This window comes from Impatiens glandulifera, chromosome 4, assembly GCF_907164915.1.
Source record: "Impatiens glandulifera chromosome 4, dImpGla2.1, whole genome shotgun sequence".
Classification (NCBI taxonomy): Eukaryota; Viridiplantae; Streptophyta; class Magnoliopsida; order Ericales; family Balsaminaceae; genus Impatiens; species Impatiens glandulifera.
The window spans coordinates 1,956,893-1,982,601 of NC_061865.1; the positions used below are offsets into that span (position 1 = coordinate 1,956,893).

General features: G+C 31.0%; 6 protein-coding genes across 8 annotated transcripts; 1 reads left to right on the forward strand and 5 right to left on the reverse strand.

Moving 5' to 3' along the window:
• Positions 1–375: 375 nt before the first annotated feature.
• On the reverse strand, positions 376–1,639 carry LOC124936638 (protein rtoA-like). Its single transcript, XM_047477151.1, has 2 exons — positions 1,509–1,639; positions 376–1,390 (listed from the first exon to the last, which is right to left on the reverse strand). Exons 1-2 carry the CDS (start codon positions 1,603–1,605, stop codon positions 504–506), a joined length of 984 nt encoding a protein of 327 aa, XP_047333107.1. The 5' UTR covers positions 1,606–1,639; the 3' UTR covers positions 376–503.
• Positions 1,640–4,194: 2,555 nt separating this feature from the next.
• LOC124936355 (probable 60S ribosomal protein L14) lies at positions 4,195–5,888 on the forward strand. Its single transcript, XM_047476851.1, has 5 exons — positions 4,195–4,313; positions 4,422–4,523; positions 5,078–5,207; positions 5,294–5,406; positions 5,643–5,888. Exons 1-5 carry the CDS (start codon positions 4,311–4,313, stop codon positions 5,694–5,696), a joined length of 402 nt encoding a protein of 133 aa, XP_047332807.1. The 5' UTR covers positions 4,195–4,310; the 3' UTR covers positions 5,697–5,888.
• A 1,085-nt stretch (positions 5,889–6,973) lies between these two features.
• Positions 6,974–7,964, reverse strand: LOC124936951 (3-oxoacyl-[acyl-carrier-protein] reductase FabG-like). Its single transcript, XM_047477477.1, has 3 exons — positions 7,655–7,964; positions 7,339–7,568; positions 6,974–7,252 (listed from the first exon to the last, which is right to left on the reverse strand). The coding sequence occupies exons 1-3, from the start codon at positions 7,962–7,964 to the stop codon at positions 6,974–6,976; spliced, it is 819 nt and encodes a 272-aa protein (XP_047333433.1).
• A 6,952-nt stretch (positions 7,965–14,916) lies between these two features.
• LOC124936988 (3-oxoacyl-[acyl-carrier-protein] reductase FabG-like) lies at positions 14,917–15,994 on the reverse strand. Its single transcript, XM_047477516.1, has 3 exons — positions 15,667–15,994; positions 15,346–15,575; positions 14,917–15,266 (listed from the first exon to the last, which is right to left on the reverse strand). Exons 1-3 carry the CDS (start codon positions 15,986–15,988, stop codon positions 14,988–14,990), a joined length of 831 nt encoding a protein of 276 aa, XP_047333472.1. The 5' UTR covers positions 15,989–15,994; the 3' UTR covers positions 14,917–14,987.
• Positions 15,995–19,168: 3,174 nt separating this feature from the next.
• LOC124936235 lies at positions 19,169–21,232 on the reverse strand. 3 transcript variants are annotated; one of them, XM_047476717.1, is made up of 8 exons: positions 20,818–21,232; positions 20,601–20,633; positions 20,411–20,512; positions 20,201–20,321; positions 19,785–20,106; positions 19,659–19,713; positions 19,481–19,562; positions 19,169–19,307 (listed from the first exon to the last, which is right to left on the reverse strand). In XM_047476717.1, the coding sequence occupies exons 1-7, from the start codon at positions 20,938–20,940 to the stop codon at positions 19,482–19,484; spliced, it is 837 nt and encodes a 278-aa protein (XP_047332673.1). In that variant the 5' UTR covers positions 20,941–21,232; the 3' UTR covers positions 19,169–19,307; position 19,481. The 3 variants fall into 3 exon arrangements, with proteins under 3 accessions (XP_047332673.1, XP_047332674.1, XP_047332672.1); XM_047476718.1 differs by lacking the exon at positions 19,169–19,307 and having other exon boundaries at positions 19,396–19,562; positions 20,601–20,630; XM_047476716.1 differs by lacking the exon at positions 19,169–19,307 and having other exon boundaries at positions 19,396–19,562.
• Positions 21,233–22,957: 1,725 nt separating this feature from the next.
• Positions 22,958–24,751, reverse strand: LOC124936984 (3-oxoacyl-[acyl-carrier-protein] reductase FabG-like). The gene is made up of 3 exons (XM_047477510.1): positions 24,427–24,751; positions 23,672–23,901; positions 22,958–23,419 (listed from the first exon to the last, which is right to left on the reverse strand). Exons 1-3 carry the CDS (start codon positions 24,746–24,748, stop codon positions 23,141–23,143), a joined length of 831 nt encoding a protein of 276 aa, XP_047333466.1. The 5' UTR covers positions 24,749–24,751; the 3' UTR covers positions 22,958–23,140.
• Positions 24,752–25,709: the final 958 nt, after the last annotated feature.

Here is a 25,709-nt window from a genome sequence, read left to right on the forward strand (position 1 = left end):
GTAGGTGGTCACTTATACACAAAAGTAAAACATGACTCCTAATTTGACGCTATCTTAGTGGAACCATGCAATGTCTGTACTGGTAAAGATCAAACTAACCATTCATTTGGCCTATCTGAAAACTACCATTTCAACTTAACTTTGATATTTTAGATAAATCTATTTTCACTTGAACTAGATTTATATGAGATTTTGGTACGAGAATTTGCATGATTTGTCGGATTGAGAATGATGCAGTTTGTTTCTAGACTATTTGTTATGCTTGTTCTTATTGAAGATGGTTGGGGAAGAGAAATCACTTATTCAACTGGTCAAGTGAGAATTGGAGTACTAGTTTGAACTTTTGAAGGTTAGCTATCTTTTGTTAGCTAGCCATGTTAATAATGAATTTTATTTCCATGCTGCTGCATTCTATTGAATGAAAATCATATATATATTTTCCCAACTAAATAAAACTCTCTCTCTAGCTATTGTTGAACATTGGGGAGATAAAACACAACATTTCAATACATCCCATTATCCCTCTCAATATTATAGGATCCGCCCATATTTTCTGATTGCGGATCCGGGCCAAGATCCATGAGGGGAGATGTTGGCGGAAGGGGGGCTTTGGACTTTGATCTTACTGAAACTCCATTCACAGACTCCTTCGGTTTCTTTCTTGTTTTTACCGAACCTTCAGGATCCGGTGCTGACTCTGACCCGGAATTTTGATCTCTTTGTTGACGGCTTGATCTCGTTCTCCTTGACCCTTCCGGGTCTACTGAGTTATCTGACCCAGACTCCTTCGATTTCTTTCTTGCTTTTACCGAACCTTCTGGATCAACTGAGTTATCTGACCCAGATTCCTTAGACTTCTTTCTTGATTTTACCGAACCTTCTGGATCCACTGAGTTATCTGACCCAGATTCCTTAGACTTCTTTCTTGATTTTACCGAACCTTCTGGATCCACTGAGTTATCTGACCCAGACTCCTTCGACTTCCTTCTTGCTTTTACCGAACCTTCTGGATCCACAGGTGGTGAATCTGACCCGGAATTTTGAACCTTTGGTTGACGGGTAGACCTTGTTCTCCTTGATCCTTCCTGGTCATCTGAGCAATCTGACCCATGAACCCGTTCTTTGGGTTGTCTGGTAGACCTTGTTTTCTTCAAGTCTTCCTGATTCACAGGCGAATCGGACCCAGAATTAATGGGTTGTCGGGCTGACCTGCTGCGTTGACTTGACGAGTCTTTGCCTGTGTTCTTCCTTGAATTCTTATTCTTTCGTGAAAATTCATGATCTTGATCATCTGATAATGCTGAAACTTCTCTGGTGCTGTTGTGCCTTGTTTGTGAAGGTGTAATTAGCTGGTCAGGTGAAATTCTTCCTCGAGGAATCCTATGGGAATCTAGAATTACAAATTTACACAATCAAACCAAACCAAAACACATTAATAGATAGTTTAATACTATGAAAGATATAGTGATTTTTGTTTTGTTTTGTTTTGGGTGAAAGAAAGTAAGAACCTTGAGAAACCCATTTGACTTGATCATTTTGTTGTGGTTCACCAGTCACTGTTAATGGTGCAGAGTGAACACCATTAGTTGACTTAAACTCCTTCATCTATCATTTAGAGAAACCAATGAACTATAATAATAGCATAATGGTAAAAAGTTATTTATAAGGTAAATAATTGTTCTTACCCAGCTAGGTGAATCAAGAGCAGAGGGACCTTCCCATCCTATGTGAGCCACATGCTTCACATCTGTTGGACCCCCAATCTGCATTTCCTTATGTTTCTCATCTGCCACATTCAAATTTCTCCATTTAGCCCTTGTTTGGTAGTTATATATAAATAATTCTTCTATTAATTTGTAGTAATTAATATAATCACCTCCCAAACAAAATAAACCAAGACAAAGAACATATTGTAAATGCTAAATGAGCTATTGCACTGCATATATGATTCTTAGATCAGATTATTGGCATGCTCTAGTTATATTGATTTTCTTTTCTTTTTTATCAAGTTTAACAATATTCCATAAGTTGTTTTTATTGAGTATATACAACAAAATCAGAAAAAATTGTTTTCACATATTGAGTTGTAATTATTTTTGGATAGGTTGCCCTTGAATTGGTCTAACCTAACTTATGTACTTGTTAGACCTATCATAAGTCAACCCATATAGGCAACCCTTAAAATGTCTTTCTCCACAGTGATTCGATAATGAGATTTGGTAGGATACTTATGAGATCGATGATATTGATATTCAAATATTTCTTCTAAAAGCATATCGATTTGACCCCACAAGTGAGACCACCACCCAATATCATGTTGTCGCAACAAAAAACAATTCGGTTTCGCAACTCAATCGTAGATGAAGAAAAAAGTGGGCAATAGAGATAGATATACCAAAGATTTGAGAAATGTATCTTAGCCCTTTGAAGAGGCCCTTCATCTTTGTAGCCATGGTTGGTTCTATATGTATATAATTTAGGCTAAAGAATTAATTAATATGGATCCTCAAGCCAATATATCTTCCACCAACACCACCACCAACACCATAGAAATCTGTAAGCAAAGTTTGAAGAATTGTTAAGAGAATGATAATTAAGGTTCTAATGGAAGCATTGAGAAGCTATGAATGAACCTTAAGAGAGAGAGAATAGATTAGAAGGAAATGAACATAATTGATCTGGGTAGAGGAGATCGAGGTCCTAGAGGAAAGGGGTCGGAGAAGAATTCCGTCCACCCAGGTTGAGTCTGGACCTCTTGGGGGGTTAGGAGTTCTCAAGGGAGGGGGGGAGAAAGAGAGATTGTTTAATTAAAGCAAATGCAATGACATGAGGACCTTGTTAAGGGGCATTAACTCAAAATGGTTGATCCACAATTCTTTCCCATTTTCAACCTGTCAAATATTGTCATGTGCCAAGATTCTACTTTTAGATATGTGAATATTATCTAATCTTACTTAATTAAAGTTATTACAAATATAATTTTATTTTGTATAGGATGTGGATGCTTTGATGATTTTTTTGTTGAGATCCTTTCATCACCATTGATCATGTTTTGTTACATGTTATTTAGAATAACCAAAAAAAAATGTCAAACAACCCCTAAATTGTTGCTCCAAGTTAAGGTTCTCAACAGAATGAAGCTGAAAACAATACTCTTCAAATCTCATATGATTTTGAAATTTGAGAGGAGACTAATGGGTTTGATTTAAATAATTTTTTAAGCTAATTAAACCTTTACTATTATAAAAATTTACATGGTAAAAATTTACATTGTAAATTTTTAGGATTTTATAAATAATTTTAATTTTACGATTTTATATGATATTAAAATGAAATAAATTTATATTAATAAAAAAAAAACATTGATGGTGTAAATATACATCTTTTTAGTGTAAATTTAAATTAAACTATGAATTTTGATTATTGTCTCATTCGACCAAATCAACCAAATTGAATATATAACTGATAATTTATGAAAACGGCTAAAATTAATCCAAAAAGCTTGGTTGATCAGATCGCCAAAGATCTATTCAATAATGATAGTTGGTTAAGTATAACGACAAGAGTAATAAAAAAAATCAGTGTGAGGTTAACCATTTGACAACAACAATGAAAACACAAGCAAAAAATGCACACCAACAAACATAACATAAAATCTAACATTAACGACTTAAGAAATCTTCAAGGAGATCAATGAGTTCACCCGACCGCTACTATCGATTTTTCAGAAGAGATCTTCTTTATAATCATAATCATAATAATATCTTTATGAACGCATCAGTCTACTGTGATCACTGAACATCCTACCATTTATTTCAAACCATATAGTCCGCTATTGGGAAATGACCCATCAACTAAATCCAACCAAATTCGCGGTTTTATCCCAACATCCCAACAACTAAAAATTTAATGTATAATTATATTATTTAATAGTATATTTTTGCAAAGGAATAAAACCTAGTTTCTGAAATGGATTTATTTATGGGATTTGATTGTGCATTTTGGTGGCACTTTCTCTTTATTGAACTTTTATTTGAATCCGCTAAAAGAATAAATGGCTTACTGAAGTCACCTAAATATTTTGAGAAAAAGGCTCATAAACTTGTAGGTTTATAAATCGAATAAAAAATTATTTAGAGGTTAAAAGAGGAAAAAAGAAGAGATTAGGGGTCAATTCATAAATTAGAAGGACTATATGGTCTATACGTTTATATACAAGCTTTCTCTTTCATTTCAAAACCCTAATTCTCTCTCGGTGCGGCAGTGCTAGTAGGTCTTGCTCAATCCTACCCAGCCCCCAACGAACGAAAATGGTGAGTCTTTTTCCGACCCTCATACTTCTCCATGTTTACTTCGTCGTATTTCTTCATCTATTCATGTTCGGATTCGATTTATGTTAATGGATCTGTTTGATTCTACAGCCTTTCAAGCGATTCGTTGAGATTGGAAGGGTTGCACTCGTTAACTATGGAAAAGACTACGGAAAGCTCGTCGTTATCGTCGACGTTGTCGATCAGAACCGAGTATGATATATATTTACTCTTTTGTGATTGATTCGAGTTAAACATTGATGCTAACTGTAGGAAAGTATTGAGATTTGCACATTTTAGATTTTAAATCATGGTAGAGCTGTTTATGGTGGAATTTGTTAGATAGAGGTAAAATTTGGTTATAGTAAATCTTGGAAAGGATTTTGGAAGAGTTGAAATTGATGGGTAGTGGAGTTATTTGTCACATATCATGAAGATTTTTAATATCTGTTTGATTCAGTTCGTGAAATAGGGTTATTTGTTTGATTTTCAATCAGTCAAATGAAGAATTAAAGGTTTTGATTTGTGTTTGTGTAAATGTTTCTTGGTAGTTCCTATTCTTTAGTCATATATCTGTTTTTTCTGACTAATAAACTTTATGCTTAAAACATAAATTTGTTGAATGTGATTTCTACAAAGAGTATAAACTCATTCAGCGATCACTCTGAAGACTGAATCATTACAGCAAGAAACTGGTCTTGACTGCATCATATTGAGTATAAAATGGATTTCATTTGTCTTATTAAGTCTTATATTTCAATGCACAGGCTTTGGTTGATTCCCCTGATATGGTTCGTACCCAAATCAATTTCAAGAGACTATCTTTGACCGATATCAAGATCGACATTAAAAGGGTTCCACAAAAGAAGACTTTAATTGCTGCTATGGAGGCTGCTGGTAATATCACACGCTGTAACTATTCCATGATTGTTCTTTCTCATGCCATTATCTGATCGATTAATGTATGTCTAATGTTGTGGCAGATGTCAAGAACAAATGGGAGAACAGTTCATGGGGTAGAAAGTTGATTGTTAAGAAGAGAAGGGCTGCCTTGAATGATTTTGACAGATTTAAGATTATGTTGGCTAAAATCAAGGTTCGTTATGCTTAAAACCTTATCATCAAACCTAAACAACCTCTATTTAGATATGCAAATTATTTTATGTTTCTTACCCAAATAGTGTTTTTACCTGATTTTCAATAGCCTACATCAATTTGAAAATAACCCCTTCATTATTTGGGCATCATTTATATGAATTTCTTCATCGAAGCTACAATAAAGTAACTATAGCGAGTTTATTTAAAATTTGATGGATCATTATTTCATTGCAGAGAGCTGGAGTTGTGAGGCAGGAGCTTGCCAAGCTCAAGAAGAGCACAGCCTAAGCTTTTCTCTTTAGTGTTGAAGGAGATTTGGTATTATTTAGCCAGATATATGCTTATTACTATTGGACATCATAAATGTTTATTTGTTGTGAGACAATCATTTTTGCTGTTTTTGAGATTAATGTTTTCTCTTGCATGTGATGGCAATTAGCTTACACAAGTTTCTAGTTGGGTGATTCATTTTCCATGCTATTTACTTTATCCACTCCTTGAGATTAACCTTACTTAACTAAGTGTTACTCACCCTATTAAAATTAAATATAATTGTCCATCTCTAATGCCATAACATACCTTTTATAATGTATTTTCATTATTCACTAAACAATGTTAATTGTCATGACAACATATACCCCCATCCCGACCCAGGTGGGTGGATCGGGTTTGGCTTAAATTGGGTATGGGTATTTGGAACTGAAAAAATTAGGGACTATTTTTTTTATTCATACCATTGTTATTTTTTTATGAAAATTTCAATATTTTATTATTATAAATTTTTACAAATGATGTTTTTCTTAATATTATCTTCCAAAATTATATATTAATTGTTTACAAAATTTTAATGCGTTAAAAAGAATGTTTAATAAGTTAAAAAGGGTTTTTAATTTATATAGAAAATTATAAAATACACTGCTTTTTTTTTATAATATTGTTCAAATTTATAAAATAAATTTAAATTTTTGCCACCGTTTTTGTCTAATTGCTACATCATTATAGAGGTCAAATCACTCTTTGATGGGAATTAGGTCTTTGGAAACGGGTGTTGTTGCGGGTTGGAAAGTGGTGATTCTTTATGCCTCTAGATTTTAATTTATGCCTCTAGATTTTAAATTATGGAGGGGTATTTGAGATTTCGAGTTGGTAATGATAGTCTTAGAAATCTAATTGTCAAAAACGATAATTATAGTATCTTGTACCTAAACCCGTGACTCGCTTGACGACAAAACATTATCATACATGAATGGTAGTTGGATTCATGAAACCCACTTCTTGAAACATCTAGGTCAGTTGGTCGGTGGCTATTTTGGGTAATTGTTACTTCTTCCCCATAATAAATTTTGGTTTAAAATAAAATTATTATTTTATTTATTTCTCATAAATTTAAGAAGCACCTCATAAATTTAAGTTCAAAATGATCACTGCACATATTTTAGATCATCATTGTTATACAGTGATCACAAAGTCTTTAATTAACAAAATAAATAACAACCATCTTGCAATTAGTCACTTACATAAACTCTTATTATTGAACAAATAATTAATACAAGTACATAAGATTATCAAAGTGAAGAAAAAAGAGGGAATCCAGGGAGGGAGTAGCCCGAGTCCACGATGAATACATTTCCAGATATATAATAGGAGGAATCATGAATTAGATATCTGATGAGCGAAGTCAACCCTGGATTCGCCTGGACAAACTTCTTCAATGGTACACCTTTCCTTTCAATATTTGTCAACCATTTTTTTTTAAAAAGCTCTTCAGTTATCTCCGATTGAAAAATTCCGGGCGCTATTGCATTCACTCTTATTCCATATCTCCCCATCTCTAATGACATAACCTAATCACAATTTTCTTAAAATTAAATATCACAAAAATGACATAAAATAGAAAAGAAATTCAGATTCGACACCGAGATAATGACACCTTAGTTAAAGCGTGAAGTGCTGATTTGGAGTTGACGTAAGAAACCGAACCAGGTGCAAGGACACGGTTGAGGCCAGCGGTAGAAGAGATATTGATGATGCTCCCGGCTATCCTTGTCTTGATCATATGAGCCATCACACTTTTTGCAACCAACCATTGACCATCTAGATTTGTCTTCATTGTTCGGTCCCATTCCTCTTGGCTAATGTCTATAACGGAACTAATACTTCCTATATTTTCATATTTATAAATTATTAGTTTAATTACAAACTTTAATTAAATAAAAGGAATTCAAAAATTATTCATATTTAATTACCTCTGTATCCAGCATTATTGATTAGAACATCAATGCGTCCAAATGCATCCAAAGCTTTTTGCACTGCCTCAACAATTTTATTTTCCTTAGACGTGACATCGAGTTCCACAAATACAACTGTTTTAGTAGAAGGTAATTCATTTGTTTGATTAATTTCGTCGCACAAGGAGTTAAGTCTATCCACTCGACGAGCTGCTGCAATGATGAGACAACCTGCCTTAGCCAAGTCGAGACATAATTCTCTACCGAGGCCCGACGAGGCTCCGGTCACGAGCACCACCTTTCCGGGAAGATTGTTCCAAGGCTCCATCTCTTAAATCATGTACTATAAGCTTTGGAATTATATAGGGTGAGTTTCACCCTTATTTTAATTACATGTGCCTATATAACTTTGAACAAACTTTCGTATTATACCCACCTTTCTATTTTTTAGAATTGTTTGGAGAACCCTTTTCATGTCTACCTAGTTTTGAACAAACTTTCTTATTATATTCATCTTTTTATTTCATTTCCTAAATTATCCATTTTCTCCTTCTATTCTAAATTATTAATTTATTAACTCATTAATTAATTCTTCTAAAATTTTAATTAACTCTCCCTTTCTAAACTATTAATTAACTTATTAACTCTCCCTTCCTAAACTATTAATTAACTTATTAATTAGTTTCTCTCAATCCCATCAAACTAATTAAAATATATATTAAAATAAAATAATACATATAATTTATTTTTACTATAAATTTATAAATATAATATATAAATTTATAAATACAATATATATAATTAAAACTAAATATACTAAATTAAATAATTCAAACAAATATTATAAACAAAAATAAAATATTATACATTACATCAACGTTAAAATAAAATACATACTTTATCTTTGTAATTCAATTTTATTATAATTTTAGTCTTATCTTTGTAATAATTTATCATTCAAATTCTTAAGTTAGTTAAATAATATCAGTGATTTGTTAATTCAATATTTTATTTATAATGACTTTTCAATCAAACTTTTGAGTGAATAATTCATATCGATTTTTCATTCAATTTTTTAATTTTATATTTGTAGTGAATTATCAATCCAACTTTCTTTTGAGTAGACAATTCATATCAATTTTTGAGTTGATAATTCATATCAACTTTTAAGTGTATTGTCAATTTAAATAATTAATGTTAGTGCTAAATTTTTATATAGATAACTTCTCATCGTATTAAGAATTCAAATAGATTCACAAGGTTAGATTTTTTAAGTTATGTTTAGTTTGAGTTTTATGTATTTACAATTTATTATTAATATTTTTTTTTGTGTCAGATGGATAATCCTCTCAACGAAAATGAAAGATCAAATGTAATATACAACTTAAGTGGTGTTGATGCCGATCAAAATCATGAAAATAAGTTAGAAAATGATGAATCTGAATGCAATGAAATACAAAACGACAAGCAATATGACTCAGATCATAGCACTGACAACGTGTTGAGAAAAAATCTAATCTAAACACACAATAAAAGAAGATATATAAATAAAGTGGTAAAAAATAATAAAGAACACAAGATATAACGAGGTTTGGCCAACAATGCCTACATCCTCAGAGAATTGTCCATTCTATTGATTTTTCATGGAATAATGGTCCAAGTAATCCTATGTTACAATGTCTCTATTTATAGGAGTACATCAAAATCCAAAAGACTAAACTACTACTCATAAGCCCAATAAAAGCTTAAAACTCAATTACAATATATAAACTCTAATTAAATATGAGCTCAAAACCCAACAATCTCCACCTTGAGCGAATACCGCGCTTATTTAGATTTGATTAATAAATTACAAATACAACAATCTCCACCTTGACGAATTTTACGTCCCTTAGAAATACACGAGCCGTACCCATCAATCTCCTCTTGAAAAAAAAAGTCAAGCCATCAAATATAAGTGGGTTCAACACTTCAATCTTCACCATTACTTGAGCCATTCTGGAGATAATTTTTCGTACCTCCACTTCCACTCAAGAGCACTTAGAAGAATAACAATCTCCACCATCACGTATATCACGCCATCAAAAAGTTATGAGCCACACATCAATCTTCACCGCTCGAGCCATTCACGAGATAAATCATTATACCTTCACTATCGCTCAAAAAGTCATTAGAAGATAAAACCATAGAGTTTATAACACCAAATAAATTTGGGTAACCACGTTATTTCAACGATGAGAGACATTCAACAACTCTTCCCAATCTTTTTTCATACCCGTTGACATATGTGGAAACTAAAATTAACAATTCTTTATTATGTCAAAATAATCTTTACCCTTGTTTGCCACAAACTGAGTGTCTTATTTTTCATGTCCAACAATCGATTGAAACCAAAATATCGAATATACCTAAGACAAACTTTCATCATATACTTTTTCAGAATTAGATATCTATCGAAAACTGAGGACACCCAAAACGAACTTCCATCGTCTACTTCCTCAAATATAAGATATTGATTTGAAAGCGAGAAGACCCAAGATAAAATTTTATCACCTACTTCATAACAAATAAATTAGGCTATCACGACATATCTTTTCTCTAGCTCAAGATCTGACAAAGTATTTGTCAGCCATCTTGCCTTGAACGTTGCATACTCAACCAACTTGAACCTCATACTTCTCCTTAACCAAATTAGTTTGCAATCTTCTAGTTTCTTGAATCCAAAAACGCCTAGCAATCTAAGAATATTATTTTAAGATTCACTATCTCTCTTTAATTGTCTTCACCAATGCTTCAAATGATCATCCATAGTTTCTCTGAAAGAAATCGAATATCCTTTCATTTGAATTGATCGAACCTCTCATCTAGCCCCTTTTTCATGACTAAGAATCTCATTCAAGGTTTCAATCATCTCAATCCTCTAATCTATGATCCACAGTGTATATACAATTAAGATAGAACAAAAGAAGTAACAAAATCATCACCTTCAAATTTCTGAGTCTCCCATCTAGCTCTTTTTTTTATGATTAGAAATCTCACTCAATGTTTTATTTATCTTCTCACATTAGAAGATAATGCAATGATATCTTCTTGGTTCGTTTGAAAGTTGCTCTCAAGATGTCTCCATCTCAACTTATAAGTGTCTTTAGTCTCCCTCTTCCTGGTCTTTCATTCATATTGTGTGTTGACTGGAATCAGGGCCGGCTATTAGGGTGGGCAAGATGGGCCACCGCCTAGGGTCCCAAAATTAAGAAGGCCCAATTTTTTTTATGCAGTACTATAAGAATAAATAAATTAGGTTTTATGTTTCTTTCTACTTGGCTCTCTCTCTTTAAAATCCTTCTCTTAATAGTGACTCAAAAGTTTAATTAGATCTTTGAAATCCTTCTCTCTCTAAGCTTATTTTCTTATTAAATATTGTTTTTGAATTCAAAATTTAGGCCCCAAATCTTAGATCGCACAAGGCCCCAGAAATGAACGAGACGACCCTAACTGGAATTATGTCAATCCTTAATCATCCGCTAACTCAATGCAATATTGCAATTTGGCCTGAAGGATTTCCCTGTCAACATGTCGACAATGTTATCATCAATAAACACCATTTTGATAACAACTTTCATACTCGATCATGTTTTTGTCAAGTGTAAAGCACATAATTTCACCACCGTCTTCATCTTGATTAACTCTTCCAATAAGATAAAAGTCCATAACCAAAAAGATACAAAATTTTTGGTCCCAAACAAGTCAAATAAAACGAAAATTAGGCAGACACTTTAAGCCTCAGAAAAACAAACTTCGAGTCGTCCAAACCTTGATCCGACCGTTGAAAATGTAGAGGAATGAGTTACCAACCCTCTCGACAAAATCTCAGCACAATCAGACTTCGTTTGAATCTCCGATCGTCAGTTTGATGAACCCTGCGTGGCTGTAGGCGAAAATCTACTGCTAGATTTTCTCTTTACCTCTCTTTTAATTTTGACCTCTTCAATAACCGTTTTCCAAAGAAAAATCTCTCCAAACTTATTTCAGCCGAGAATTTCTTCAAGTCAAAGCCCTCGACATAGTGAAATAATGTCACTCATGTATGCCAAGATAACAATCAGTTATAATAAAACTTCCAACTAATTTTCAACAAGCATGAAGATATATTGTTTGTTCTCCACATTCTTCTAGTCAAATTCTGCATAGAAAAATCTAACAAACCATGTATATGATTAATGCACCCTCAAATCATACCTTAGAAATTATCATTCTTGATAGAACCCTTGATGCATCAACACCCACTTGACAATTTTGCACCAGCATTTACCGGGATTACCAATCAAAACCTAGTCACAAGGTTTGATGCAAATATAAATCCGACCCTTATAAACACATATCAAAACCACACTCTTGCAAACAAACTTTAAAGATGCCTGATTTAATTAAAAAACCCTTACATGTTGCATCTACTGTCTTCCATAACCTGGAACATCGAATAAGCACTCCACCTTCTTTTTCAACTCCAATTTTTAATCTCTATATTGACGAATATCAAATATCTTAAAAGATAAATCACAACTCTCCATCTTTAAGAAATTTAGTCAAATAAGCCTCAATACAAATCAAAGATCAAAGTATACAAAACTTTGAGAATTTGATTAAAATAAAAAAAGCTTTACTTGTGAAAATTAGAATCAAATAAGTCTTAAACATATTTTATGAAATCAAAAGAGACTTAAAATAAAGTCTTAGTTGTTGACCGCTTCAAAGATTCTTGGCTCCTTCTCACTATATATTATATTATATCATAATATACATATATAATATATATGGATATATATATATATATATATATATATATATATATATTATTTTTCTTTTTTATATTTCCCAAATTAGAATAAGTCAAAAATATATACCTCATCTTCTTCATTCTGGTATCGCTCCCTACACGACGACTTTTTATCATCTGCACCCATTGGCGCATTCGAGAAGAACAAAAGACCATTGTCTTCTTCTCAAAACACCGTCACCTAGAATTAATAAATATTTTAACGATCGTTGACATCTTCTTAGCAATTGAAGATTTCGACTCAAATCTTCACAACAACTAATTCTTCTACAACCAATGTCGTTTTCTCAAATAACCAACAACTTCTTCAATGGTGGTTAGGGTTTCTATCATATCTTCATAAATAGATTAGGATAAATATTCTTAAAACATGCTCTGATACCACTTGTTGAGAAAAAAAGATATAATCTAAACACAAGATATAATGAGGTTCGGTCAACAATGCCTACATCCTCGAGAAATCGTCCATTATATTGATTTTCCATTTAATAATGGTCCAAGTAACCCTATGTTACAATGTCTCTATTTATAGGAGTACATCAAAAACCAAAAGACTAAACTACTACTCCTAAGCCCAATAAAGGCTTAAAGCCCAATTACAATATATAAACTCTAATTAATATGAGCCCAAAACCCAACACAACGATGATGAACATATTCCAACTGCTCATTGGTTTGAAACTGTAGAGATTAATGTTAATTCAGATACTTGTTCAAACATCGGTTCACTTGATTATAATTTATTTAAAAGTCAATCTTTTGTAGATAAACAATTTGCAATAAGTGCTATAAAAAAATATTACATAAAAAGTTCTAGAAATTTTCATGTTGTGAAAAGTGATACAACACACGATATGAGGCATCATGTGTTGTGAAAGATTGTCCATGAAGAATTTGAGTGATGAAATCAAAAAAATATGGGTTGTTTGTAACCACTAAACTACTTGCCGAACACAATTATTTTTTATGACACTAAAATAAGATCACAAGAAATTCACGTTTATAATGATTACACACGTAATAAAACTGTATATTGAATAGTTTATATTACATATAAATTTATTTATTTTATGTCATATTATAAATTATGTTTCTATATTTAGGCCAGGTTACATAGAGTTCTTATCTCAAAGTAAACAACATCCGAAATCAAATTACATCTATGTACAACTATCATGTTAGATCAAATGTTTATGGCGATTGAATGACTTCTTACGCTAAACTTCTTATATTTTTTAGCGCTTTGATACATTTTAATCCATGCACAATTTCTTTCATTGATACTGAAACTCATGGTACAAAACTCAACACATCTATGTGTAAATGTATTTGATGGACATTTAAACCAATGATTGACGGATGACAGCATGCTCAGCCTGTTATTAACATCGATGACACTTTTCTAATAGGAAAATACAACAAAAAATTATTGATTACAATGAGTTCTGATTCAAATAATCAATAATATCACATTATATACGCCTTAGTTCATGAAGAGACAACCGTCAATTGGTATTGGTTTCTATATCAACTATGACTATATGTTTGTAAAAATAGAAAGGGTGTATGCATTATTTCTAACCGACATGTTGAAATTATTGAAGCCATGAAAATGGTAGAAATTGACTTCACCCGTGAGCGGGGTATACATCGATTTTGTTTGTTGCCTTTACGCAGTAATTTCTGTTCAACTTTTCCAGGCGCACATTTAAAGATGCTTTGTTGGATAACCGAAAATATTTCCCAGGTGCGAAAATTTGAAGCAGTAATGACGCAAATTATAGAGATTAATCCTGATGCCGCAATATGATTGCGAAAGATTCCACTAGAAATGTGGACTATGTCTCATGACAAGTTATCGTTATGGACAAGCGACAACAAATATGGTTGAAAGTTTCAACAAATCTTACACTTGACTAGATTTCTATCGGTCACATCAATGAGAGTATACATATTATCGATCTGAATAATCTTCTACTGAATGATTTTTTTTTAAGAAAATTAACTTACAAATATTAATATATAATAATAAAATACTTTTAGGAGTGAATTAAAATATTTTAATATTTTGAAAAATAATAAATTTAAGTAATATTGTTATTGAAAGAACGGATTAAATAATATTCAATTATGGTTATTTCAAAATAATCTGCAGTTTATTCAACTTAATTGATTTTTTTCTTGCACAAAATCCAAATCTAATGGGAAGCCAAAAACCTATAGTTCAATCATTATTAATAACTTTTCTAATTTATCTTTTATTTACATGTAACAATTTTTTTCATAGTTTCTTTACTATTATATTCCATATTTTTGTGTTTTTATTATATATTTTTATATTGAATAATCATTTTTCTCATTAAAAAAGAAAAAAAAATAACACAACATTCAAAAATAGACATTATTTTATTCAACATAAACTCTATAATATGAAAACATGAACATATATCTTACATTAATATTACTTATTTAGACTAATTCTTATAATTAAACAATTAATACAAAGATAAATAGATATCAAAGAGAAGAGAAAAGAGGGAAACCAGGAATAATATAGCCGGAGTCCACGACGAAAACATTCCCCGAAACGTAACACGAGGAGTCGTGAATCAAATATTTGATTAGCGAAGTCAAACCGGGGTCAGTTTCTCCCAAGGTTCTTAATGGTACAGTTTTCCAAACATCGTTCTTTAGCCACTCTTTTTTAAAAATATCTTCAGTTATGTCCGATTTAAAAAATCCAGGTGCTATTGAATTCACTCTTATTTGATACTTCCCCGCCTCTAATGCCATAACCTAATCATTATATATATAAAAGATTAAATATCAAAAAATAACATACAAAACATATTAAAGATTTAGATCGAGAAATAACATTAGTTAAAGTGTTGAGGGCAGCCTTAGAGGTGTAGTAGGCGGCACCACCAGGAGTAATAACACGGTTGAGGCCACCGATGGAGGAGATATTTACGATGCTTCTTGCTATCCCGTCTTTTATCATCCTTTCCATCACACATTTTGCAACCAACCATGCACCAGTTAAGTTTGTCTTCATGGTCCACTCCCATTCTTTTTCGCTAATATCTATTACCGAAGTAATGCTTCCTACATTTTATTTTTATAAGTTATTAGTTTAATTATATCAAACAATTTAAAAATGTACTAAGAGATAAAAGTAATGTAACTTTGTAATTACCTCTAACACCAGCATTATTGATGAGAACATCTATTCGTCCATATGCATTCCAAGATGTTCTTACTGCCTCGGAAATGTCATTTTCGTTTGAGCTCACGTCCAACTCAACCGCGACAGCTTTGGTAACAAGAGATAATTCTTTTATTTTTGTATTTATCTCATTAATCTCGTTGCACAAGGAGTTAAGTTTGTTCACACTACGGGCTGCTGCAATGATGTAACAACCCGCCTTAGCCAAGTTGAGACAGAATTCCCGACCAAGCCCAGACGAGGCTCCGGTCACCATCACCACTTTTCCGGGCAGTTGGTTCCAGGGCTCCATTCTTTGTAAGCTCTCTAAAACCATACTAATACCAATGACATTATCTCTTATTTATATGCATTTTAAAAAAGTTTGTGCTTGCATAATTAATAAGTGATGAATTATATAAGCCATTTTAAAAACAGTTTGAATATTAATTATATCTGACTTTGAGACTGATATACTTTAAAGAAATTTTTTAATTTAAATTTAAAACGTTTTTTAGTGGTAAATAAATTCGATAAATATAATCAATTAGTCAAATACTTTTGTGTAATTAAAATGTTACAATCTTTTTCATTCCCCTACTTAATTAGATCTGTGAGGCCTAACTTTTGTTTTCTTATTTGAAATAAAAACAATTCTATTTTTAGTTTAGGTTCATAGAGCACATCGGTGGGTCTTGATTTTAGTTGCAGACTTTGGGGGTTAATATTAATTAATATGATATTTAAGTTTTGTACCGGGAATATTTTAATTATTAATTTTGTAATCCTAGAACTGTTACTTCATTTTAAAACTTTTTAGTAAAAAATTCTACATTTTAAATCATCTAATGAGTTAGTTAACGTTTCTAATAATAAAAAGTGTTTATATCAAGTCCTAATTAAATATATGTATATAATTTTGTTTTATTCGAGACAATTTAAGGCTCGAATTTTGGTTGTTATTTTTTTTTTTATCAGTTAAGGTTTAAATTATCAAAATTTTAACAATTTGTTTCAAATGGACAAAACGTTTGTATTCTTATTATAACCTATAATTTCTGTTTCCTAATTAATTTAACATATTTGTAAATAAAATAATATTTATAGACGTTTTATATGTAATATTTTTAAATAGATTATTTTTTTTCTAGATATACATGCATTCTATATGATTTAAGGTGGTTTGGGTGACTAAAAAAAATATTATTTTGTATTTGTTTTTCACATAATTTTGAAATACCGATTTACCAATTTGAATATATTTGTGTTTTAAATTTAGTATTTTTTTTCGAGATATATGTGTTTCAAACTATCCATGTGACTTGAAATGCTTTAAAAAAATGTGTAAGTTGAAAAGTCGTAAAAAAATAAATAATTATTATTTTATTTTACAAATGTCGTAAATTAAATAAAATAAAAAAATACCATGTTAAAATACGAACTTTTTAATATTTTAATATTGATTAATAAGCATAAAAAACATTGGACCCATAATTTTTATATAATTTAATAGTATTGACCCAGTTGAAAAAGTTATATAAGATCTTACTTTTATTGAGTTAAACAAAATTTATTATATATTAAAGTTGAGTCTAATAATATTGACCCAATTGCAAGTTAAATAAGATCTTAAACAAAAGTTATTATATATTAAAGTTGACTCTCAAAATAAGTTTGGCATGCCCTAAGAAGCGTAAGTTAAGTAGGTGTAATCAATAATTTTGAACGTGTGGGATTTATTTTAATTTTTATTAAAAGATAATACTTACTATTTTTCTTTAAAATGGGATATACAAATGACCAAATGGGCAACTCAAAATTCCTCAAAGGCCATAAGAATATAAGATAAAAATGTGTCAATTCTTTCAAGATGATCATTGTATTCAATTACGGTTATAGTCTTTCAGATTTTAGTAAGATAGTCACGATTAAAAGTTATTGCTCAATGTAATATATATTTTATTTTCATTAATAACAATGAGTACAAAGACATATTTTGGTGATAACAAGTTAAAATCTTCTTCTAAGATGAAACAAACAATAACAACAAAAAAATGCTAAGAACTCATGTGAAATGGGATATGATCATTTTTTTTTTAATAATCTAAAATCCATTTAAATGACTTTAAGAAAAATGATATAGAATTGTGAAATATGGTGAGAACAATTAAGCCCTGCAATTCAAACAATATATATATATATATATACGCGAAGAAGGTAATCAAAAAAGAAAGAAGATGAGTTCTTCTTGCTTATCACTTAGGAGCCGTGTGAGATGAAAGTCTCATGCACGGTTTTGAATGAGAGAAAGAAGTGAGGAATCCTCTTTTCGACTCTCCCACTCCAGTCGTTGCTTTTCTTTCTGTTACTTCGAAAGTAGCTGCATCAGCTTCAGCCACTCAAATTTTCGATATTCCTTTTTATTTCTCATCAAATGAATGGCATCATCTTCTGGAAATCTTAGCTATTCTTAGCATGATATTGGGAAATCTCATAGCTATTACTCAAACAAGCATGAAACGTATGCTTGGATATTCGTCCATAGGTTAAATCGGATATGTAATTATTGGAGACTCAAATGATGGATATGCAAGCATGATCACTTATATGTTGTTCTATATCTCCATGAACGTAGGAGCTTTTGCTTGCATTGTATTATTTGGTCTACGTACCCCGGTACTGATAACATTCGAGATTATGCAGATTATACACAAAAGATCCATTTTTGGCTCTCTCTTTAGCCCTATGTCTCTTATCCCTAGGAGGTCTTCCTCCACTAGCAGGTTTTTTCGGAAAACTTTATTTATTCTGGTGTGGATGGCAGGCCGGCCTCTATTTCTTGGTTTTAATAAGACTCCTTACAAGCGTTGTTTCTATTTACTATTATCTAAAAATAATCAAGTTATTAATGACTGAACGAAACCAAGAAATAACCCCTCACGTGCGAGATTATAGAAGATCCCCTTTAAGATCAAACAATTCCATTGAATTGAGTCTGATTGTATGTGTGATAGCATCTACTATACCAGGAATATCAATGAACCCGGTTATTATTATTATTATTATATATATATATATAAGAACAAAACAACAACATATTAGACCGAAATTATGCTAACAAAATTAAGAAACAAATGTATAAAACTTAATTATATGATTTGCTTCAAAGTTATCAATGTTAAAACAAGATTCAAACCCCTATCGTATTGTTTGATAGGCTAGAACTTTAATGTAAGACATGATCAATATATAGTCAAAAATCAAACATGATATGCATCTTGCAGTTAGTGAATCACTCTTAATTAACCTATATAATGCTTATAATGATCATGAATAATGCAAAGACAAAATAGTTAAAGACAAAAGAAAAGGGGAAAACCAGGAAGACTGTAACCGGAATCCGCAATGAAGATGTTTCCAGATACGTATTTTGAAGAATCGTGAATCAGATACCTAATGAGCGAAGTAAGTGCTGGATCCATTTCCCCAAATGTCATTAGTGGTATGGTTCGTCGTATAAGATTATTGAGCCCCTTCTTTTTTATAAGTTCTTCGGTTATCTCCGACTTAAAAAGTCCAGGTGCTATTGCATTCACCCTTATGTGATGTTTTTCCATTTCTAATGCCATAACCTACATCACAAAATCTCCTTAATTCAAAACTCTGAATTTTATTTATTTAGTAACTTTTTTCATATATAAATTAAACACAGCATTACAATTAAAACAATAAAATACATATAAACTTTAATCTAAAACAGAATTCAATATAGTTTTTGCTTCTTACACAAAAACATAAAAATTACCTTAAGCCAACCGCGACGAGTGTATCCCACAAAGATATTTATAAGCGTCCAAACATCGCCTGAATTTCTCTTCTGCCATTCCCTGCATGATCCCATTTCACCAATCCAATCACATTTTGTTTAATTTGATGTAGGATTATTTGAAAATAAATGATCAAAATGTCCTAGATGTGCTCACCTGCGAGGGGCCTTGGTGCTTGTCAGGATGCCATTTCAAAGCCGTTAAACGGAATCTGCAAATGATACTTATCGTAAGTAATTGAGAAACTCTTATATTTAAACAAAAAAATTAATCATGACTTACACTTTTTTCACATCGGCTATAGTTATATCACCTAATGGTGGTAGGCCAAGTAAGATTCTTTCTTGACTAGATGGATTCTCAACTGGAGCGGTTTCATCATCATCAGAAGATTCGTGATCGCTCTCATTCCTCCAATCTTTTTGCCTTGTATCATCATGCTTTGGAGGTTCTTTCCACTCGAAAAAATTATTAGAATTTTCAGTAAAGAAACCTCCATCACCCACGAAGGACCAAGTATAACATTTATGCCCAAAAGTTGCTCGAAATGTATTCCCGGGAAATTCATCTTCTTCACCTGAAAAACTCCCCCGTCTTTTTTTACCTGAAAAAATGTCCATAAACGCGAATTACTAATAGATGACCCCATTTGAAAACGCGTATTGTTTTAGTTTATGTCCATAAACACATTCTCTCACGTTTCATTCTCTTTTGATGAGCTTCTTTGTTAGCACGATGAGCAGAAAAAGACTTAGCCCGGTTTCTTCTATTAGAACTATTTGCATTATCATGATCAGAAGCTACACTTGTTGTATGATCCTACATTACAAATCAAGCCCGAGCATATTAAACCATCCATCATCGTTTGTTTAATTTCAGGCAACTAGTTCATTTCAATGTTTGTTTACCTGAAAAATGGTTGACCTTGGTGACCCACCATTGAAAAGAAGACTCTTGAGGGCTTTCTTTGTATCAGCTCGTTTTTGTCGTGTTTCAAAACGAATATGATCCTGTTTTAGTAATTAATGATGATGGAAAAACTAATAAGTTTTGAGATCATGGAACAAATAATGGAAAAGTTAACAAAATTTTGTTTACTTTTGATGGCTTTTCTTCTCTTCTAGCATCCTGCTGCAATGGTAAGTAAGACAAATTATTCAGGTAAAAGGAAATGAAACATATTAATCAATGAATCCAACTGTTGCCACAGAAGGCCGATTATCAGTAATAATTTTAAGCGAATTGAAGAGAATGAAGGATCGAACAAAATGATTCAATTTAACTCGTGAGGCTTAATTACGAGCGACTTACTTACATTGTTCCTTTTATTATTCTTCTGGAGAAGGATGGGACTGGAATGAAAAGAAGCCAATTGGGACGATGATGATGATGATGATGCTGTGATGAAGAAGTTGCGCCATCTTGTTAATGCTTGCATTGCATTGAAATCAGAAATGTTGTATATATTATCGTCGATGAACCCTAGCTAACTTTCGATTGACTCGTGCAAGTATAAATAAATAGGTTCCGATAAAGAATGGCGATTACTGGTCGCTGCTCTGGTCAGGATCATCAATCAATCAATCAATCAATCAAAGTACCAAAACTGTTTCAACTCTACCGGCGGCAGATCGGACGGAGGAGGATGATCGGAAAACCTCCTCCTCAATTCTCTCTCTCTCTTCTCTTTGGGCTTCAGCATTTGCAAATTAGGGCTCAACTCCCATTTACAATCAAATTCAAAATCCCAATTACAATATCTCAATCATTAATCAAATCAATGAGCCTGATCTGATTTTGAGAATTATTTAACTCATGGGCCAGGAGGTGAACTGCTAGAAGATGGGCCTGAATTTGTTCTCAAGAGCCGCGGCCCACTGATGCTGATATCTATATGACCAATCGTACACGCGTGCCCACCTAACCCTCCCTCCGTCTCTCTCAATATATATATATTAATATTGATGTCTTGGAGATCGAAGGATGGCGGACTATCTGAGGAGTGACATCTCTAAATTATTATTATTATTTTTTTTTATTTTTTTTTTGACTCATTTATAAGGAGGTATGCATGTTATATTTGAGGTGAATTATCAAAATTTTAACAATTTGAAATTTTTTTTTTTCAAATGAACAAAAACGTTTGTATTATTATAACTTATCATTTCTGTTTCCTAATTAATTTAACATGTTTGTAAATAAAATAATATTTATAAACGTTTTATACGTAATATTTTTAAATAGATTATTTTTTTTCTAGATATACATGCATTCTATATTATTTAAGGTGGTTTGGGTGTCTAAAAATATATTATTTTGTATTTATTTTTCACATAATTTTGTAATACCGGTTTATCAATTTGAATATATATTTGTGTTTTAAATTTAGTATTTTTTTTCGAGATATATGTGTTTCAAACTATCCGTGCGACTTGAAATGTTTTAAAAAATGTGTAAGTTGAAAAGTCGTAAAAAAATAAATAATTATTATTTTATTTTACAAATATTATAAATTAGATAAAATAAAATAAAAATACTACGCTAAAATAAGAATACCCATGATGATGATCATCATGGAAACGAACTTTTTAATATTGATTAATAAGCATAAAAAGCATTGGACCCATAATTTTTATATAATTTAATAGTATTGACCCAATTGAAAAAGTTATATAAGATCTTACTTTTATTGAGTTAAACAAAAGTTATTATATATTAAAGCTGACTCTAATAATATTGACCCAATTACAAGTTAAATAAGATCTTACTATTTAAACAAAAGTTATTATATATTAAAGTTGACTCTCAAAATAAGTTGGGCATGCCTAAGAAGCGTGAGTAGGTGTAATCAATAATTTTAAACGTGTGGGATTTATTTTAATTTTTATTAAAAGATAATACTTACTATTTTTCTTTAAAATGGGATATACAAATGACTAAATGGGCAATTCAAAATTCCTCAAAGGTCATAAGAATATAAGATGAAAATGTGTCAATTCCTTCCAGATGACCATTGTATTCAATTGCGGTTAAAGTCTTTCAGATTTTAGTAAGATAGTTACGAATAAAAGTTATTGCTCAATGTAATATATATTTTATTTTCATTAATAACAATGAGTACAAATACATATATTGGTGATAACAAACAATAACGAAAAAAAAAATGCTAAGAACTCGTGTGATATGGGATATGATCATTTTTTTTTAATAATCTAAAATCCATTTAAATGACTTTAAGAAAAATGATATAGAATTGTGAAATATGGTGAGAACAATTAAGCCCTGCAATTCAAACAATAATTTTAAACACATTTGAGAAAAAAAAAAATATATATATATATATATATATAAGAGAACAAAACAACAACATATTAGACAGAAATTATGCTAACAAAATTAAGAAACAAATGTATATATAAAACTTAATTATATGATTTGCTTCAAAGTTACCAATGTTAAAACAAGATTCAAACCCCTATCGTACGTATTGTTTGATAGGCTAGAACTTAATTTAATGTAAGACATGATCAATATATAGTTCAAAATCAAACATGATATACATCTTGCAGTTAGTGAATCACTCTTAATTAACCTATATAATGCTTATAATGATCATGAATAATGCAAAGACAAAATAGTTAAAGACAAGAGAAAAGGGGAAAACCAGGAAGACTGTAACCGGAATCCACAATGAAGATGTTTCCAGATACGTATTTTGAAGAATCGTGAATCAGATACCTAATGAGCGAAGTAAGTGCTGGATCTATTTCCCCAGTGGTCATTAGTGGTATGGTTCGTCGTATAGCATTATTGAGCCCCTTCTTTTTGACAAGTTCTTTGGTTATCTCCGACTTAAAAAGTCCAGGTGCTATTGCATTCACCCTTATACGATGTTTTCCTATTTCTAATGCCATAACCTACATTACAAAATCTTCTTAATTCAAAACTCTGAAATTTGTTTATTTCGTGATATTTTTCAAATATAAATTAAACACATCATTACATTTAAAAATATCAAAATGGTTAAGAATAGAACACAATGTTTTAATAAAAAAAAATTGTGACATGCATGAATCATTGGTTAATGTAGATAAAAACAATGGCCATTTAAATAAAAAGTTAATCTAGCAATATTTTTTTGACATAAGGAGTACGTAAAGGATTCTAACTTTGGTTAATGTGTTAAGTGCGGCCTTAGAGGAACAGTAAGCAGCACCCCCAGGGGTATGAACACGGTTGAGGCCATTGACGGATGAAATATTGATGATACAACCGGCTATCCCGATCTTCGCCATCAAATTTGCAACGTTTTTTGCCACTAACCATGCCCCGTTTAGGTTTGTCTTCATTGTCTTCTCCCATTCCTCCTCGCTCAAATTCACTGCCGAGTTTATACTTCCTACATTCGATCATTTGATGAAATGATTATAATGTGATATACTTAGTGTTAGATCTCTTTTTTTTTAAATTTTTTTTAATTTTATCAAGAAACTTTGGTCTGATAAAACAATAAGTTATTTGGAATTTGTTTAAAATAAATTACAAAAACATATATACTTATTTAAATTTAATAAAAGTTAAGTAAAAGTATTTTGATATTTTTATTGAATGAAGTGATTTGATTATTAGAATATAAAGATGTGATTAGAGAGAATTTTGATAGAAAAAAAAAATCGCATCTAACCAACTATCTTCATAATAAACTAAACAAATAAAGTAACTTAATCTCAATTTAAGTTTGGACAAAACCATGAATAAAATTATAAATATATGATTAATTAAGTTATCTTTGAAACATTAACTTATTAAAAAAGTTACATTAGAACGAAGACTCTTCAAATAAGTTTATTGACATTTTAACGTTTATTTTAAGACTGAGTTTTACATCATACCGTTTATAAATTAGCCAAAAAATGAATATTACCTCTAATACCAGCATTGTTAACAAGAACATCGATGCGTCCAAATGCATTCCAAGCCAATTGCACTGCCTCGGCGATAACATTGTCTTCGGAAGTGACATCCAACTCAACAACTACAGCTTTTGTAATGATCATTAGTTCTTTTTTTCTATTGTTTATCTCAATAATCTCCTCACACAACGAGTTAAGCATATCCACACGACGGGCTGCTGCAATGATGTGACAACCCGCGTTAGCCAAGTCGAGACAGAACCCTCGACCAATGCCCGATGAGGCTCCAGTCACCAGAACCACCTTTCCGGGCAGCTGGCTCCAAGGTTCCATTCTCTCTCCACTCTCTATCATAGTCCAGTACCAATGACTTTCGTATTGATCTCTTTTATGCATTATGAATAGCTCATGTAGACATTTTAATGTCATAAACAATTATAATATGAAAATTTCAAGACAAACCCCACCTAATTACTTGTTTTAATATATCATACTTAAAAGCATTCATAGCTCTAAATTAATCTAATTAATTAACACTAACATGTTTCCACGAGTAATGATATAAAAATTTGAAAAAAAAAAATTACGTTAAAAATGTGACTTTATAATTTAATTCAATATTTATTTTATCTAACTATTAAAAAATATAACAAAACTTACCTTTATCTACTCGTTTTATTTAAAATTGTTTTGTTATTTTTTTTAAACATACCCAAAATCATATAAATTGAAAACATTCAAGGGAAAATAAAAATAGTTTTGATAAAACAAATCATCAAACATTGAATTTTGGATCAAACTACCAATCAAATATAAAATTGTATTAGGTCTAATATTACTTATTATTATATACTTATTTGAAAAAATAAGAATATTAAAAAAATCATCTAACCAATTCATTTAAGTTTTTATATTTAATACCAAATTCGAGGGTGCGCCGACATTCTCACCAATGTTTGAGTTATTCAAGAAAACTCGCTTCCGCTTCATCTACCAATATTCGTACACTCACATATAATAATTAGTTCTTTTAGAGGGATTTGAACCATGTTCTTTAGTATGAAATGTTAACACTTTAATCGCTAGACCACTTATGATTGTTGAAATAATTTTATAATTTTGTGTATATATATTATTTTGTAAGTTAGATTTTGAATAATTATATAAATTATCTATCGGGGTCTAATATTACTTATTATTATATACTTATTTGAAAAAATAAAAATATTAAAAAAATCAACTAAACAATTCATTTAAGTTTTTAATAACCAAATTCGAGGGTGCATTCTTAAAC